Source organism: Mirounga leonina, unplaced genomic scaffold (genome assembly GCF_011800145.1).
Source record: "Mirounga leonina isolate KUSES-001 unplaced genomic scaffold, KU_Mleo_1.0 Mir_96, whole genome shotgun sequence".
NCBI classification, from domain to species: Eukaryota; Metazoa; Chordata; class Mammalia; order Carnivora; family Phocidae; genus Mirounga; species Mirounga leonina.
Window position 1 is genome coordinate 2,646,146 of NW_023270871.1, and position 19,396 is coordinate 2,665,541.

The 19,396-nt window shown below is 34.5% G+C and overlaps 1 protein-coding gene across 4 annotated transcripts in view; it reads left to right on the forward strand.

Moving 5' to 3' along the window:
- Positions 1–17,331, forward strand: part of LOC118006364 (nipped-B-like protein) — a 206,038-nt gene extending 188,707 nt beyond the window's left edge. For 2 of the 4 annotated variants that reach the window (XM_034998989.1, XM_034998992.1), the window contains 11 exons: positions 455–609; positions 1,120–1,210; positions 2,659–2,832; positions 3,234–3,424; positions 5,813–5,920; positions 6,402–6,602; positions 9,714–9,860; positions 11,813–12,087; positions 13,322–13,496; positions 15,271–15,459; positions 16,021–17,331. In XM_034998989.1, the coding sequence (XP_034854880.1) occupies positions 455–609; positions 1,120–1,210; positions 2,659–2,832; positions 3,234–3,424; positions 5,813–5,920; positions 6,402–6,602; positions 9,714–9,860; positions 11,813–12,087; positions 13,322–13,496; positions 15,271–15,459; positions 16,021–16,386 (2,072 nt within the window). In that variant the 3' untranslated portion in view covers positions 16,387–17,331. Of the gene's footprint in view, positions 1–454; positions 610–1,119; positions 1,211–2,658; positions 2,833–3,233; positions 3,425–5,812; positions 5,921–6,401; positions 6,603–9,713; positions 9,861–11,812; positions 12,088–13,321; positions 13,497–15,270; positions 15,501–16,020 lie in introns of all 4 variants that reach the window. The other 2 variants (XM_034998991.1, XM_034998990.1) reach the window with 2 other exon arrangements.
- Positions 17,332–19,396: the final 2,065 nt, after the last annotated feature.

The window sequence follows — 19,396 nt, forward strand, 5'->3', positions numbered from 1 at the left end:
CTTTCCCACTCCCCCTGCTTGTGTTCCCTCTCTCATTGTATCTCTCTCTATCAAATAAATAAATAAAATCTTTAAAAGAAAAAGAAAAACACATCTGATAAAGACAGCATCGAGGGAATTTTGAGAGGTGTGATTGTCCTCTGGTCCATTCTCAGAAGCAGTATTTTCTAGTATCTTTTGTATTTCCTTAAGAATTCAATGTAATTCCTTCAGAAATTTACCTCATATTAAATGTTGGTAAGTTTTTTGCCCACTATGTAAAATAAAATTTAAATATCTTTTTTTTCTTCTATTAATTCTTTTAGGCTATAAGGTATGCCCTCATAATTCTAGATTTGGGTGATACTTAGAACCATTAGTAAAATTTAATTATAACAACTTAGGAGTAATTATTTAAAGATAATAATTCAAGGATAAAAGGTTTCTTGTAAATAAATATTACTTATCTTAATAGGTGCCATTTCAAAATTAAAAAGTCAGCACCAGGAAGACCCAAATAACACCTCACTTCTAACAAACAAACCAGCACTTCTCAGATCCCTTTTCACTGTTGGAGCACTGTGTCGGCATTTTGATTTTGATCTAGAGGATTTTAAAGGCAACAGTAAGGTAAAGATTCTAATATTAATTACTTAGTATGCTATAAAAAATAGGACTGTGTGACCCTGTGACCTGAAAACTACTAATGACCCAGGATGAAAGCAGCATTAGAGTAGTCTGGTTTAATGAGAATTCTGAAGCAGTGCAACCCAAAACATGGTCCTCAGATTAGCCTCTGATCTACAAACTGTTTGTTACTGGTTTATAACAAGAAGCTTATACAAGTTCTATCAGCTCTGTAACTGTAGGCACACTGGGTAAGCAGCTGACTTTTTTTTTTTTTAATTTTCTCAATGAAGGAACAGGATGTTAATTTGTATTCTTACACAAACTTCTTTGTCACAGACTTTTATTTTGAATGTCACTGTTCTAAAATCTATGGATTTATAAATTGGTGATTTATAGTAAAGTTCATGTGTGGAAGTTCTCACTGTTTGCTTTTAGGTTTTTTCCTTTATAGTTGAAAACTGATCGAAGTTACTCTTCTTCATACCCTTGAATGTGGTTTTTTCCCCTTAGGTTAATATAAAGGATAAAGTACTTGAACTATTGATGTATTTTACAAAACATTCAGATGAAGAAGTACAAACAAAAGCCATCATTGGTCTAGGTAAGTTAAGTCTAAATTTCTTTATAGTTTTGGTTGTTTGAGAGGTTGAACAAATTTTGCAATAATGTGAGTCTAAACTATTGTTTTATTTAAATATGTTTCTATTCACAGTAGGATTTGGTATATAAAATATAGGACTGGGGGTTAAGACACCTGGGTTCCATTCTTGGCTCAGCCAGTGATTTTCTGGGTGACCTTGTGCAAGTCACGTAACTTCTCTGTTCATCAGAGAAACTTTATTTTGGTAGCATTAACAAGTTTTACAATTTAATATGCATGAGCAATTGTTTATATTAGTCTTTTGAACAAAAGTGAGTAATAAATTTTTAGTTACCCAAACCTCACTAAGTATTTCCTGATTTCTTTAAATAAATTTAAATCTTAGTATCTTACTCCTTCATCCCTTTCAGAAAATTACATATAGCAAATCTACTAAAAATTCAGATATCACTTACTTTAGGGAGTTATAGTGTTACCTTCAAGCCAAAGGTGTACCTTTTAATATTCAGTCTGGACATAAGTTATGTGAAGTGGCAAAACTTACAGTGTTAATTCAGAGAACAAATAGTGCAAATTTTAACTTGAAAAATTAGCACTATGTAGAAAATAGTGCCTCTAGACCAGTTAATAAATGACATCTTGCTTGGGCCATAGCTCTATTATACTGTGTGACCTTGGATTAGTTACCTGATCACTCTATGCTTTGAGTTTAGTTTGTTATTTGACATCAGTAATACTTGATATCATTAAAGATCTTCATCTTACATAAATAAGCATTTTGTATAAATAAACATGAATAGTATTATTTTGCTACTTATTAACTTATGGTTATAAGATTCAGCATTGTGGCTTTATTATAATGCCATAAAAAATAAATGGAAGATATTGTTAGTCAAGTTTATTCTAGAATTATTCTGTTTCATCAACTGGATAAATATATATTATTTTTTAATAATGCCAATGTAGTACCTTCTGCTAGGGATCTAAAAAATGTTTGCAGACTTTACCTCTTAAATCCTGAAAACATCCCTTTGAGGTAGGTGGGTGGTAAATATTATTGTCCCCATTTTACAGATGGAGAATTGAGGCACAGAGAGATTATGTGACTCACCCAAGGTCACACTACAAGTCAGTGGTGGACCAGGAATAGAACCCAAGACACCTGACTCCTAATCCACTCCCCTAGCCACTAGGCCCTGCTCCCTCCTCAAGGTTTCCTCTTGTGTGAAATTCTCCTTTGAAATGCAATTTCTTGTTTTTAATTCATGGGGAAAGAAGTACCTGCTCTTATACTTCTCTGGGTAAGGCCACTAGCATATATATTCTTCCAGTCATTTTAAGTTTTAATTTTTGAAATAAGGAGCTCTTTACATAATTTATCAACATTTTCATTAAGTATTATATATAATTTTAATATGAATATGTCAAATATTTTTTTCTCTCTTTAGGATTTGCCTTTATTCAGCATCCAAGTCTAATGTTTGAGCAAGAGGTAAAAAATCTATATAATAACATTTTATCTGATAAGAACTCTTCAGTAAATTTAAAAATACAAGTGTTAAAAAACCTCCAGACCTACCTACAAGAAGAGGATACAAGGATGCAACAAGCAGATAGAGACTGTAAGTAAAAATTTATTTTTAAATTTCACAGTGTGGCTACAGTTAGGATACTCTCTGTTTTTTAATTCAGACACCTGAATTTCTTTATCTATTATATGAAGAAATTCTGTTAAAGAAGAGTTCTTAAGTCCATAGCTAGGCTTTAGGGTATTTATAAACTCCCTAAAATAGTTTTTAAAATTTAATGTATGTGCAGACATTAACATTTTGCAGGAGGATAGAAATTATAGTTCTCCTCATGTTCTCAAAGGTGCCTCTGACAGAGACATACACACAAGAAAGATGAAGAGCCATTGAGCCAAAGCACTAGCTACAGTTTTTGTGCTTTTGGCTGTGGCCTAATTTGGTGTATTTCATAAAGTTAATATACACATTCTTAATATGTTTACTTCCTTTTATAGGGAAGAAAGTTGCAAAACAGGAAGATCTAAAAGAAATGGGTGATGTATCCTCAGGGATGAGTAGTTCCATCATGCAGCTTTACCTCAAACAGGTGCTCGAAGCATTTTTTCACACCCAATCAAGTGTACGCCACTTTGCCCTGAATGTCATTGCATTGACCCTAAACCAAGGTCTCATTCATCCAGTTCAGGTATGTTTTACTAAAAGAGCCAAATTTGTTATCATTTGATGACATTGTGATTAGAGAATAGTAGTTCTTTATTCAACTTGTTAAGTTTTTTGTCCTAAACGCTTAAGAATCCCTCTCCTAGGTTGTCATTACTGTAAAATACCCATCTACTCAAAACTTTGTCTCTTGAATAAATTTCCAGTTAATATTGGTAGAATATGAACTTATAATCAATTCTCTAAGTAGGGATGATTTGTTTTAATCCATATTGACTATTGTCCCCTAAGAACCAGTAGCCTGTAATGTCAAGAGAGTTAACTGGGGTTATAAGAGTATTGTGTAACTGTTAAGCAGGGTGGGTTTTAGTCCATAGAAAAGTAAATTATATTATCTAAGTTCAGTTCCTTCATCTGTAAATTGGAGGTAACATCAACTACCTAATACCTCAAAACATTGGTATGAGGACTAACTGACATAATAAAGACATATCAGTGTTACTAAGGATTGGCAACTAATGCTGATGTAGTAGTGTATACACCACCCATCTGACATGTTCAGGAGAGTACCATAGGCTACAGAAGGGAATTTATTAAATAACCAAAAGCCTATATCCTTTAAAAAAATTTTTTGGCTATTTGTTATAGCACTTTTCCTAAAATATGCTATAAGTGAATATGCTATGTTCTTCCCTATGTCCTGAAATAAAACATACTAATGAATATTTAGCTGGTTCATGACTCAGGGTCATCATCATCAAGATCACATAATAAAATGTACAATAGTATGTTGAGATTCTTGAATTTTTGAGATACTTAGGACTCTTTGCTGGTATTCTGAATGGCCTTAGTTGGTTATGCTTTTTATTATTATACGTGCTTTTTTAAACTTTTGTTTTAAATTTCACACTTACGAAAATATTGCAAGAGTGTACAGCAAACTCCCCTATATTCTCTGCACCTGTATTCATTCAGTATTTGCTAACATTTTGCTACATTTACTTTATCTCTCTCACCATACACACACTTCTTTCTGAATCATTTGATAGTAATTTTGAGATATCACAATAATTCTTTACGTCTGAACACTTCAGCATATATATATTTTCTAAGAACAAGGACAGTCTCTTACAAAACCATAATGCAGTGATCAGATTCAGGAGATATAACATGGATGCAATCTTACCTAATATACAGTCCATTTTCAGATTTTGCCAGTTGAGCCAGTAATATTCTTTTATTTTTTAAAGGTTTTATTTTGGGCGCCTGGGTGGCTCAGTTGGTTGAGCCTTTGGCTCAGGTCATGATCCTGGAGTCCCGGGATCGAGTCCCGTACTGGGCTCCCTGCTCAGCGGGGAGTCTGCATCTCCCTCTCCCGCTCCCCCCTCTTGTGCCTCTCTCTCTCTCTCTCTCACTCTCTCTCTCAAATAAATAAAATCTTTAAAAAAATAAAATAAAGGTTTTATTTTATTTTTTATGTATTTGAGAGAGAGAATGGAAATCAGGGCAGGAGCAGAGGGGAAGGGAGAAGGAGAGGGAAAGAATCTTAAGCAGACTCATCACTGAGCATGGACCTCATGCAGGGCTCGATCTCATGACCCTCAGATCATGACCTGAGCTGAAACCAAAAGTCGGATGCCTAACCAACTGAGCCACCCAGGTGCCCCAAGCCAGTAATATTCTTTATGGACTTTCTCCCCCGATTCAGGATTTAATCCATGATCGTCCTTTTCAGAAAAGTTAGTGCTGTGCTTTTATTTATTCATTTTTAAGCTGTTTTTTGTTTGTTCTTTTCAGGTCTCACCACTCGTTCAGATTCTTTTAACATAGTATTGGTGTTTCTTGACTTCAGAAATCCAGTGGATATTGCTATTAACAAAATACTAGCTGTCAGACTGTCTGATCATTAAAGCCCTATATAAAATCAGTATTGTGGAAGAATTTATATTTTCCTAGTTTTGAATATGGAAGACAAATTACTTTGTGTTCTATGTTATCTTTACATAGCAAATTCAGTCAAGTTTGAAAAATTACTGGATTATATATTTGTATTATATGTCATAATCTTAAATGGATAATCTTAGTGTAGGAGCTCTTTATGTTTAAAGAACCTTTACTGAAGGTAACAATGAAACAATGAAATTGTTTCAGTTTCACCACATCAGTATTTTTGCTGATGCTTCATTGCTTTTTTTTTTTTGCTTTAAGATAATTTAATCTAAGGGAAGATCCGTCATTTTTAAAAGAACACTAAGACATGACATTTATAGGAAGGCCTATAAAGCTAAATATATATATCCCAGGTATACAGTGAGTTTTAACATGTCATGATCATATAGAGCTTTTACTGCTGTGATGTCTTATAAATCTTTTATTTATTTATACTAAAAGAATACCTTTATTTTTATTTTAGTGTGTACCGTATTTAATTGCCATGGGAACAGACCCGGAACCAGCTATGAGGAACAAGGCTGATCAACAGCTTGTGGAAATAGACAAAAAATATGCTGGATTTATTCATGTATGTGTTTTTAAATTGTATAACCTAAATTTAAACGTCTTTCTTTGGTATACCATTTCCTTGATAAATGTCCCGCCCATATTCATATTAGAATAAAATATTTTGCTTAGTATTTACTTCTAAACATGCAACTAAGTTTGTCACCCAAGGTGTTTGTTTAAGATTAACTCTTAAGATTGAGCTAGAGGTGACAGTCCAGCAAGCATGCTGGACTAAAAATAAGGATGCATGGGTTCTAGTCCCTACTGTGTGAGCTTGGCAGTAATGGCTCTTTTGGTTCTTGATATTTTCTTACACAAAACGAGGGGGTTGCAATAGATGATCTCTGATACTCCTTCCAGCATTTGTGTTCTGTGATTTTATTATTTTAAATAAGAAAACCAAACAGTGGAGTTAGCTTCTGACTGTAATGCTCAAAGTGTATTTTTAATTTGACTCTTAACTAATTTCCATGTCAAAATGAGGCTTTTATTGATTTCAGATGAAAGCAGTGGCTGGTATGAAGATGTCTTACCAGGTACAACAGGCAATCAACACATGCCTAAAAGATCCTGTAAGGGGTTTCAGACAAGATGAGTCCTCTAGTGCTTTGTGTTCACACCTTTACTCCATGATCCGTGGAAACCGCCAACACAGACGGGCCTTTCTGATTTCTTTACTCAACCTCTTTGATGACACAGCTGTAAGTATAAAAAAATTATTATTTTAAGAAAATAAATGTTCTATCAGTTTTATGCCTAAAGTAGTCATCATTTTGAAAATATTACCATTTTAGTAAATAATAGTGACTATATTAAATACGTGTTTCTTTACATCTTCTATAGTAATTATAAGGTATATAGTCAAATTTGGAGGGGAAATTTTGCATGAGTATAAATACAGTGAGGGATAAAATGTAATTGTGTCTCCATACTGAGTGTCTTACAAACTTTGATAACAGTTCTTTTAAGCATAATTTTAAATGCCCTATCACTAAACTCTCACTTTGGGGAGGATAGATTATTACTTCAATAAATAAGGTGAAATTTCACTTATTTCTGTCACACTCAAGTATTGTTAGAATAACTGTTGCAGGTTTCTGGCTGCTGAGATCCTTATTTGTTCAGCTTGACTTCCTTAATGAAGAGCCCACTTTTGTGTAATTACAGTTTTGATCCTTTGGGTTATTGCACAAGTTGCATTGGCCAGGTCCATAAGCCAAGAAAATAGAAAGTCCTGTTCTTTAAGCTTACCTCTTAGTGTATTCATTCATTTTACATAAATATTTATTCAGCACCTGCCATGTGCGGTAATCATTGTGCTAAGAGATGAAGATAAAACAGTAGGTAGGACAGATGTCGTGTCTGCCCACATGGAGCTTTCCAGTGTGTACAGTGTGTGTGTAAAGTTGTGAGAAGAACAAAAGGGGTTTTTTATTTTAATCACCTAAAAGTTGACTTTGTTGTTATCCCAAAACTAGAATTTTCTTCAATAAAACAAAATTTAAATTGCCAGAATGTAGATACTTCACTAGACCTCTTTTTAAGTGCTACATGAAATTCTTTGATATGTGATCTAGCAAATAAATATTACAAGCATATATTTCAGAAATACTTGGAATATAATTTAATCATCATCATCACCACCACCATCATCATATCATCATCAGTATTAAGTTTCCATTGTGTCTAGGGCATCATGCTAGGAGTAGAAATGGTGTGATATAGTAGTCTTGCCCTCACTGATCTTACCTCCATCCAGTTGTGGTGACAGGACACAATATAAAGGAAGTAAAATATAGTTAAGGTTAGCATATTCTGCAAGCCAGGTGGTTTGTACTGTAGATACTGCTCTAGTCCTTACCTCGTCTCCTGAGCTTTGTTCCTGTGTGGTTTCATTGCCCTTCTGTCTGTCCTTAGCTCAGTGTTCTGTCACCCCAGCATGCACAATGCTAAGCTGGTAATTCAGCTATCATAATGGAATGCTGTCTCCTGGCTATTTCCAACAAAGGATGTCAGAGGAGGAACGAATCACTGAAGGCCTGGGAGATTAGATAAGATTAGATGAAATAGATCTACTGCTTAAGCCAGGGGTAAAAACATAATAAAGGTACAAAGATAAGAATGTGTGGGAAATAACGAATAGATCGTTAGACTGGAGCAGAAAGGTCATAATGAGGCATGGTTTATGGAGGATCTTGTAGACCGTGAGAAACCAAAAAAAGCATTTGAATAAAGTGATGCAGACAGGTGCCAAAGAGCATTTTAGGAACATGGATTTTTTAGCATTGTGTTCACACTGGAGGTAACAAGGTATTGATCTATTATGATGACAGTAGGAAAGGAAAGAAGTGTTGTGAAGAAGTAATAAATGAGGCTGTGTGAGAATCGTCAAAGGATAACTGGAATACTTTTGTCCTGAGCACCTGAGAAAATAATAGGATTGTTGAAAAGGAGTTGAGAAGGACATAGAAAGAGGAATAGTCAAAGAGGTAGGAAGAGAAAACTAAGGAAGAAGAAAATTTCAAGAAGGAAAGGGTGGAGAATAAGATATTTAAAAAAAAAAGAAATGGGGCGAGATTAGATGGCGGCCCTCAAGCAGTGAGGGACACAAGCTTGATTGTGATTGAAGAGTGGTGAGGAAGACATGGGAGGAGCAGCTCTAGAGTATTCTTTTAAGAAATTTGATTTTTGAAAGGAAAGAGCAATATAGGACTTTTTTATGACCAAAGTTGAAGAATTTCAGAGTTTTAAAAAGGTTTATTCAGAGTAGTCCTGAACGTTTTCAGTTTTAGGAGAAAAAAAAATATATATATATATAAATTAGTGTTAAAACTAATAGACAAGGTGGAGTTCTGTGTCTGCATTTCCCCAACTTTAACACGTAAGTGTTGATACATATTTAAAAATAAAAAATAGAGTAGTAGCAAGTTTATTGCATCTGTCCTATGGGATTTTGTTGTTGCTGATGCCGCTGTTAGGTTTTGCATTGTTTGCATGGCAGGATAGGGGTAGGTGAGATGGCAGGAGGGGGAGTGTGTTTGATTGCTATATTTTCTCTTTCCTTTTTTTTTTTTTCCCCTAAGCTGTGTTTTGAAGGAATTTAAATATTAATGTGCCTTTATGTTTATATTCATTCTGTATGATCATGAAATACTGAAAGCCTCTGCTACTTCTTTTTATAGCAACTAGTAGTAACCATAACTTTTGCCTTAAATTTTGCCTTTGTGAGACTATGGTATGGCCCTATCAGAATGACTGATACTCTGAGTTATGAATATGTAGGAAACGGACAAATGTTTTTTGAATACATGAACTTTGATTTTTTTTAACCCACATGTTAGTACTATGATTACCGCTTATTTTTGAGGGCAGAATAGTAACTGTGTGTAACTGATCTCCATATGGGTTAAACTCTTAGAAGCACAATGACAAATCATTATGAATTCATATGTATACTTTCTGATGTGGTATGGATTTATCATAAAGATTCCATATACTCTATAAGAAAACTTCAGGGAATCCCACTTGGGTGCACTGAAAAATTTCACCTCTTCCCTTCCTGAGGTCCATGGTATAAGTCATTATGAAATCTCTTAAAATGGGTATAAGATTATTTTATAAAATCCATTTCTGTTCCCCTTCATCCCTTTTTCTTACCTTCCTCCCCTGCTCTCTCCCTCCCTCCTCTACCCTTCTCTTTCTGAAACATTAACTGAGGTGAAAGTGCCCTCTAATATTTTTTCTAAAAAGGCTTTTTGGATGGATTTCTAGATTATCCACTAAACATATGTACCTTTTTTTAAAATTTACAGAAAACAGAAGTGAATATGCTCTTGTATATAGCAGACAATCTAGCCTGTTTTCCATACCAGACACAGGAAGAGCCGTTGTTTATAATGCATCATATAGACATTACACTCTCAGTTTCTGGTAGTAACCTACTGCAGTCATTCAAGGAGGTAAGTTACACACATTACTATTCTTAATGCATCTGTCAGAGTGCAGGCATGCTCTTCTCACTGTTTTGTTTCCATTGTTCTTTTTTTTTTTTTTCTTTTCACAGGTAAAGTCTTTCTAAATGAATTTGTTAAAATCTGGGCAGTGTTTGAATTGGGGAGAAGTGGGTTGCCATTTCATTTCTATTAAGAAAGACCTAAAACCATTCCATTCCAGATCATTTAAGTGGAAATATATACACACATATATATATTTATATATGGATTGTTCTTTTGATAAGCCATCCCACTTCTTTTTTTCTCTTTAAGCACTGATCTTAAGTGTTTGGTGTCCATTCATATATTCATTTAAACCCCATTTTAAAGCATCTTGCTATTCTATAAATCTGGTAATACTGTAGATCACAATAGTATACTTGAAGAGATATAAATAGCTTACTTATAAGGAAAAACAAAGGGGTGCCTGGGGGGCTTAGTCGTTAAGTGTCTGCCTTCGGCTCAGGCCATGGTCCCAGGGTCCTGGGATTGAGCCCCGCATCGGGCTCCTTGCTCTGCGGGAAGCCTGCTCTCCCTCTCCTGCTCCCCCTGCTTGTGTTCCTCCTCTCGCTGTATCTCTCTCTGTCAAATAAATAAAATCTTAAAAAATAAAAAATAAGGAAAAACAAAAGGTATAATACTATTGATTTCCTTATCCCTGAGCACCAGCATCATAATGGAACTGGCATATTGTGTGCCCAAAATCTTTACCGAGTTTATTATAAACCTTATGTCTTTTCTCTTAACGGTTTTTAGGAGGAAGTGTAATTGGTTTCATTTGTAATAGCACCTGGTATAGCACTTGAACACCTAGTAGGCACTCAGTAAATTATTTAAAAATTAATTGGAATAATTTTATGTGCCTGATGATACAGGTAGATCTCATTTTACAAAATTGTTGTGCTCAGAACTCCCCCTGATCACACTAGTAAATCAGGGAGATTATTATAACACCCAAAGGTTGGAATTATAGAGGCAACTAAACCCTTGTTGCTTGAAATGTGCACCACGACCCAGCAGCACTGGCCTCGCTTGAGATCTTGTTAGAACTACAGAACCCTAGGTCCCACCCTAGACCTGCTGAAATAGTCTCTATTTTTTTAACAGAATCCCTAGGTGCCCCTTAAAGTTTGAGAAGTTAATAATTTCCCAGAAACTTGAGTCATCATGTTATCTTATTTTACTTCACTTACTGTTGTGGATATATTTGTAAATGTTTCTCCAGTTTTATTTCTTCTTTAACAGTAATAATTGCTTTGTAATCTGGTCTTTTCCCTCTTTTAAATCCAGCTGACTTCCTTTTTAAGAGCTAACAGTTTCATAAAGTATCAAGAGAAAAAAAAAAACCCACAGAATTTAACTATTCAAGAAAAGTTGCATATTCTCTTGTTGAAAAGTTCTTAAAAGGGAGAGTTTGATAGAAGTTGCTGTGTTCAAGCCTATTCTCTTCAGTTAAATTATATTTAGCACTGGTTTTTTCTTTTTTTAAATAATCTCTGTGCCCATTGTGGGACTCAAACTCATGACCCTGAGATCAAGAGTCACATGCTCTACTGACTGAGCCATCCAGGTGCTTAAATTAAGCGCCCTTACTTAAATTATAATTACTGTCAAAATTTTCTCTGTAGTGATTTACCTAGGTACCAAATTGATACTTTTATAACTAATTTATCTTTCATTTCTATCCGATAACAAAACTGTTTCCTTTTGATATTTGAGAAGGGCTTTTGGGGAGGGGGCATCAGAGCAATGGATTACATATGATTTTGTTTAGTCTTGGAACCTAATTGTTTATGGAAAGTCAGAAGGTTTCAATATATAAAATATTAATTTAGAGATGCTTTTTGAAGCTTGTAAATAGAGCATAATTATTTATTAGTGGTATTTTGTTACTATTTTTCCTTTTTTTCCCCCCCCAGTCAATGGTAAAAGACAAAAGGAAAGAGAGAAAATCATCACCTAGTAAGGAAAATGAGTCAAGTGAGAGTGAAGAAGAAGTTTCCAGGCCTCGGAAGTCACGAAAACGTGTAGATTCAGATTCAGACTCAGATTCAGAAGATGATATAAATTCAGTGATGAAATGTTTGCCAGAGAATTCAGCTCCTTTAATTGAATTTGCAAATGTCTCCCAGGGTATTTTATTGCTTCTGATGTTAAAACAGCATTTGAAGAATCTCTGTGGATTTTCTGATAGGTAAGGTTACATAAGCAGTGAGAGAAAAAACTTTACCCTGTTCAAATTATAAAGAAATATGAAACCCAGTTTTGATTGCATGTTTACTTTCATATTAAAAATGTCCCTTTTAAAGAAGGAGTTTGTTCCTTTTTGCTGCTATATAGTATTTTGTTGTGTAACATACCACAGTTTGTTTGCTGTTTTTTATTTGAGAGGAAAAACATTCCCTAGTTGCATTATAAGTGAAAGGACTTAACTTTGTTGATTTCCTTAAATAGATCTTATTAGAGAATTAGGCTAATCTTAAAATAGATTGCAATTTTAAGTTTTTAAAGAGCTGTGAATAAAGAATAGATTCAGACCAACTAGGCTGAGCTCCAATAAAACCCAAATGGTCTTTACTGTGCTCTATAAAATAGGAAAGTGCTGATTGTTATGAATACCCTATAATTTTACCCATGACTGGTCACTATAGGTATCTTTTTTCTGCCTGTACCCATGAAACTTTGGTCATTTTTCATATTCATGAAAACCTTACAGTAGGAATCACAAAGTCAAATGTTCTTAGGGGACAGATCATGAAACAGAATAAAGTAGATTTGGTAGAAATTCACTGGCAAACTGGAAAGAGAATGTTTTATTTAAAGGTCTCAAGTATTACTCAGACGTTCATCAGTTTGTCACCATGGAAGAGGGTGAGCATGATGTGGCCAGGAGCTTCCACTTTTTCAAGAGAAGCTAGATAATCCAGGTTTTTATGAGAAATATCTTGATGTTAAATGTTGGCAACTAGTTCAAAACAATGTAAAACCCTGTAAGGTCTTGGAGTGGTGCTAGGGAGTTGAGAAGATTTTAAAGCCAGAGTTGTTAATAATATGAAACAGGTTTGTAAACATTCTGGCTGCTGTGTAGACGATGAACAGTTGGAGGGCAGTAAAGTGGAGGTAAAGCAGTATTTATTTTGAAACTGTTCTGCAGTCATAAACATGGTATTCAAAAAAGACATGAGAAATTACTTGCATTTAAATAATGCCTCTATTCAAGACAAATACTGATGGAAACAAGAGGATATTCTTTTTATTCTTTTCCTTTATATCTTTACTTCCCTTTTTAATTATTTTTGTGTAGAAGTTCACTGGTTGAAATCTGTGGACAAAAATTTTAATTATTAGTAAATGACGTTAACTACAATCACTTAAATATAAATGCCTGAAAAAATTTTAAAGTTCATGACTTTGTTTTCCCAAAACAGTAAAATTCAGAAATACTCTCCATCTGAATCTGCGAAAGTATATGATAAAGCGATAAACCGAAAAACAGGAGTTCATTTTCATCCCAAACAAACACTGGACTTCCTGCGGAGTGATATGGCTAATTCCAAAATCACTGAAGATGTGAAGAGGAGTATAGTAAAACAGTATCTAGATGTGAGTAGTAAAACCAAAATACATTTCCTTCTAATAATACTTTTTTGAAAAGTAAATTCTTTGGGGGGAGATGGCTCTCTCCCTTACATGGAAGCTTCATGAACTATCAGGATTATTTTTCTCTGTGTGGTTTTAATGAGTTACTTGAAGCTTGCCTTTCCCATTTCACCCCCTTGCATCATATTTTGTCTTAGAAAATGCCAGCCCACCACTCATGTTATTTTAGTGAGAATGAGCGTTTGTAGGCAAGTTTCAGGGAAAAGCCATGCCCACATAGTATTTCTTTTTTAATTCAGTAGATTACACGGTTTATAGTTCATAAAAGCAAAAATCAGGAAAAGTCATCCTCCTGCCCTCCTCAGCCATTCTGTTGCTCTCCTTCCTGGCAACCAGTATCACTGCTTTTTCATGGGTTCTTACAGAAGTGTATACAGGTTTATATACTTGTATATATCTTACATATATACTCAGTTAACAAGTATGTGAGAATGTGTATGTATAAAATGAGCTTTTTAAATGTCTTTAAGAATAGGCAAATTTCATAGAGACAGAAAATGGAATAGAGGTTACCAGGAGCTGGGGGGGGGGGGAAGGAATGGGGGAGCTGTTGTTTTAATAGATACAGAATGAGTTTCTGTTTGAGATGATAAAGCTTTGGAAATGATGATGATGATTACACAACACTGTGAATATACTTAATTGCAGTGAATTGAACACTTTAAAATCATTAGAATGGTAAGTTTTATGTATATTTTACCACAGGAAAGTTTTATGTTTGAAAACATGGAGGGGTGGGGTTTGAGATTGTCCCTAAAAATAAAAATAATTTTTTATTTTAAATCTACTTAAAGCAACTAGCTGAACATAACTAATAATATTTTTGACCAAGAATGAAACCTACACAGGGGCACCTGGGTGGCTCGGTCAGTTAAGTGTCCGACTCTCGGTTACCACTCAGGTCATGATCTCCCTATCAGGAGATAGAGCCCCACTTTGGCATTCTGCTCCCTGCTCAGCAGGGAATCTGCTTCCCCTCTTCCCTCTTTTCCCTCTCCCCCATCCCCTGCTCACGCACTCTCTTTCCCTCCTCCCTCACTCTCTCCCTTGCTCTCTAAAAATAATTTTTTTTAAATAATGAAACCTATACATGTTTTTCATATTATTCATTGACTGCAAACCTTATACTCTAAAGCTGAAAATTATTTTAGTTCTCTTTTTAAATTCTTTAACATCCTTTTCTTCCTCTTGTATCTTCCTTTACCCCCTTGGCAGAGGGCAAAGGGGATAGAGAACTTGAAAGATGCCTATCAGTAATTAATTATTAATCATCTGGTTACTTGATGACTTGGACCAGGGTCAGCAAACTCCATCTTATGGGCCAAGTCTGGCCCCTGCTGCCTGTTTATTTTTTATTTTTTTTTATTCTTTTCCCCACTGCCAATTTAAATAAAGTTTTATTGAAACAGCCATGCCAGTTTATTTATGTATTGTCTCTAGCTGCTTTCACACTACTATGGTAGAGTTATGTAGTTATGACAGAGACCATATGGCCTGCAAAGCCAAAAATACTTACTATCTTGCTCTTTATAGAAAAGATTTGCCAGGCCCTGTCTTGGACAATAGCAAAAATCTGTTTAGCTTCTAAACTAGTACCCACACGCAACTGCTGCCTAGAAGACATTTAGGAAAAAAATTAAACAGGAGACATTTAGGGATTTAACAGGCTTCTTTAAGATTATTTACTTAACTCTAAATTCATATCTAATTTTTGCAGTTCAAACTTCTCATGGAACATCTGGACCCTGATGAAGAGGAGGAAGAAGGGGAGGTGTCAGCCAGTACAAATGCTCGGAACAAAGCAATTACCTCGCTGCTTGGAGGAGGCAGCCCTAAAAATAATGCAGCAGCAGAGACAGAAGATGATGAAAGTGATGGGGAGGATAGAGGAGGAGGCACTTCAGGGGTGAGGCGGAGGAGGAGTCAACGTATTTCGCAGCGTATTACGTAAAATGATTTTTATGTGCTTATATATGTCAGTCTCTTAAATGTACACCAAGTAATGTAATACTTATGAGAGAAAACATTTTGTAGATAGAGATTCTCTACTTAACCATTTATACATCCTTTTGTAGAAAGTTTAACATAAAAGACAATAAAAAAAAAAACAGAAATGAGACTTATCCAGCATAAAGGGTTATTAATTTTTCTTTGGATTGTATTAATGTGTGTTACCCTTTTTTATTGTTGCTAAGTTTTATGTAGCTTTATGGTTCATATGTATATATAATTTTATATATCAATAAGAGTGAAGACACGGGTACAAATTAAGAGTTACATGGTTTTACAAGTATATGTTAACCCCTTGGCGCTGGCGGTCACGGTGCGTCTCATTGCCGGCAATGGAAGTGTGCTGGGAAATCCCAACTCCCGGCGTCAAGGGATTAAAAGCAATAAAAACAAAAATTTCACTAAAATTCTTTTGTGTAACACTTCGTCTTTTTTCCCCCCCCCTCCAATGTTTTAGTCATTGAGAAGGTCAAAACGAAATTCAGACTCTACGGAGTTGGCAGCACAGATGAATGAAAGTGTTGACGTCATGGATGTCATCGCTATTTGCTGTCCAAAGTACAAAGATCGACCACAAATTGCAAGAGTAGTACAGAAAACCAGCAATGGCTTCAGTGTTCAGTGGATGGCAGGCTCCTACAGTGGCTCCTGGACTGAGGCTAAGCGCCGTGATGGCCGCAAACTGGTGCCTTGGGTAGACACTATTAAAGAGTCAGACATTATTTACAAAAAAATTGCTCTAACGAGTGCTAATAAGCTGACTAATAAAGTTGTTCAGACTTTACGATCCCTGTATGCCGCCAAGGATGGGACTTCCAGCTAATGAATTTGTACATGCAGCCAAATTTACAGGAATTTTTTTAAAAGGCAGAAAAACTTGAAATATCAACATTCTGGCAAAAAAAACAAAAAAAAAAATCAGTTTTATGAAGAGTAAGAATGGAACCTGGGATGCAGGAACGAGAGAAGGAAATGTTGGGCAAACATTTTTGTGGGAGCTCCCTTCGCTGTTGTGCAGCAGAAACAGATTCTCAGTTCATTTCTACTCCCACTGTATTATAGTTTAACAAAAATTGTTTATATCTTGGAAAAAAAAACTTTCTGTTTAAAAAATAAACAAGTGAATGTTGGAAATTAGTCTGTTAATGTTCTTAATAAAGTGTTCTTGGAGTTTAACCTAGCAGCGGATGGCTTTCTTTAGCTTAGCCCAGTTTCCAGGGAAGCATTGTTTTTTCCAGGCTGTAAAATGGCAGAATCTCCTGGATATATAATTTATTCTGTTGAAAAAAAAAAAAAAAAAAGCATGCAGTATCTATGACCTATCTGCAGAAGGAGTTTTTGTAAATGTAGATTTTGATGTATTAGGTCACCCTGAAAACAATACAAGAAAAGGGATCCCCAGGCAATCTGGTGGAGCGAATACTGCAATAAATTTTTTTACTTCTCTTTGTTACTTGTCTGTTTCCATTTGAATTTCTTATTGTAAAGATCTGTTTAAATCCATTTATATTATTTTGCAGTCTTTTATGTAAAATTTATTATATCACTGGTTTTCAAAGCAAAACATAAAATATTGTTTATACAGTTTGTATAGGCTGACTTCTGAGTAATTGGTATCTATTATTTTCATTCCCATAAGAGGGTGTAAACAATTAACTCCAGGGTTTTATTGTATCCTGCAATATTTAGTATTAACTATATATGATTTAGCACTGTGCCAAACACATTTTCAAGAGTACATTTTGATATAAAAAGAAACTATAGTTTATTCCTTGTATGCTTCAATTTCTTTCTAGTGATGTTACGATGGTAATATTTATTTTTAAACCTCGGGAAAAGCTGACATTCATGCTATTTTGGGAAACTAGCATTTCTCTTAGTTAAAATTATGCCATGTGTTATTTTAGAGATAGTTGAGTATGACACTTCGTAATTACATTACATTTTTCACAAGTTATTTTTTAATGCGGAAAAAGGAGTAATTTTACTAGTTGAGATGTTTATTCATTTTCTATTCTAAACATTTTATACCTCTTTGGGGAGCGGTTATTTGTTACTACAAATGGGGAGAGTTGGGTATTTAATCATTTGATCTGCATAGTTGATGCTCAGAAATAGTAATGCCTAAAATTACAGGGGAGAAGGTCTGTTTCAAATTTAAGTCTTTAAACAATGTGTACTTATTTTTAAGGTCGTTTTTAAAAGTTGACCTCTTTAGAATGTTAAGTTTTATGAAATTGGCCAATAAATGAAAATACTCAATTTGTGAGGAAGAGTGACATTGCCACAAAATACCTTTTTGTGAACACCTATTAAACCACAATGAAAATAACTTTTCAGGATCTATTTCCTATGTGGAATTCTTTCAGAACATTTTCTTGAAGGAAATGTTTTCCAGCTCTTCTTCTTCCTCTGCTTAGTTGCCTGTTTCCACTTCCTTTTTACTGTGAACTCTGTAGAACAAAACTAGATTGGGTTTCCCCCCCTTGGAGTATGTTTAGTCAGCAAAGGACTTGAGGTAGCTTATGAAAACAACGGTGATTTATCAAAAAGAGTAAAATAATAATTAGAAAAAAATATAAGAATATAAAGTGTAGCCTGTAGAATACTAAAGAATAAAGATGTAGTTTAAAAAAAAAAAAACAATTTTGAATGCTCTGAGCCTGACATCAATCATGCGTGCTATTATTTAGGAAAACTCTGCTAATTAAATATGTTATCCCCATTTTGTAGATAAGGAAAACTGAGTCAGCTATTTCCTTATATATATATAATAGGGATTTAAATTTGAAGTTGAAATAATTGTCTCACTATTCTAAGCTTAATTGAACATCAAGCATTAAAGGAAATGATCCTTACTGAAAGTAAACCAGTTCCTAAAGGATACTTAGTGTGTATGTATATATTTGGGGATCCTATTTAGATTGTGCTTTAGGGGGTAGGTACACAGTAGTTAAGGCTTCCATTGCCTCATGAATTGCTGTGTTTAGGAATTTCCCATATATTCTAAGCTCCGGTATTTTAGCTATTAATATAAACCAAGTGTTGGTATAACTTACAAGCCTTAACCCTTAAAATATACAAACCAAAGTTTTCAAAAAGTAGATTTCTCAGATATGAATTTTTTTAGGCCTTAACAGCAAAATAAGTTAAGGCCTTGACAGTCAAATCTACAAAACCAAACTTTCCAAATACGTTAAGGACTTGCAAAGTTTAATCTTTATAGTTTGTTGATACTGTAATATGCCAAATCATATTTTATTGACTTGTATTGAAAAGAAGAGATGTTATATTTGATTTAAAAAAAATGCCAAGTACCTCTTCACTTTAATATATTAAAATTTTTTATTTATTTAAATCATTTTTTACTATTTTGACAAAGAATGGGTAATTTTAAAAAATCCATACCAAGATACATATGCAGAAAACAATTCCGTAATCTCTAGTAGAAGAAATTCTGAACTTTTAAAAAATAATAATATGTAGCTTACTTTGTTGATCTGTTGAATATTTGAATTGTTAGCAGGTAACTGAAGCACACAGGCAATTATTGACGACTGTAGTCTGTCCATGAAGACAGGTAAGTGCAGCTTTTCTGTACAATGGAGACTTCATGAGCGGTGAGCAAAGTTGTCATACAGTCATTTAGAAAGTGAGCTTGACCAGGAGGGTGTATGGTTTTCTCCCTGCACTCACCACTTCTGGTTGCACAAAGAGCTTATCTTGGTCACTAGTGCAGCACCCAGGTGGCCTGCATCTCCAAAATACTGATACGAACTAGAATTTAGGTTACTGCTGCAAATATAAAACCCATCAGGTCATTCATTTGAAAT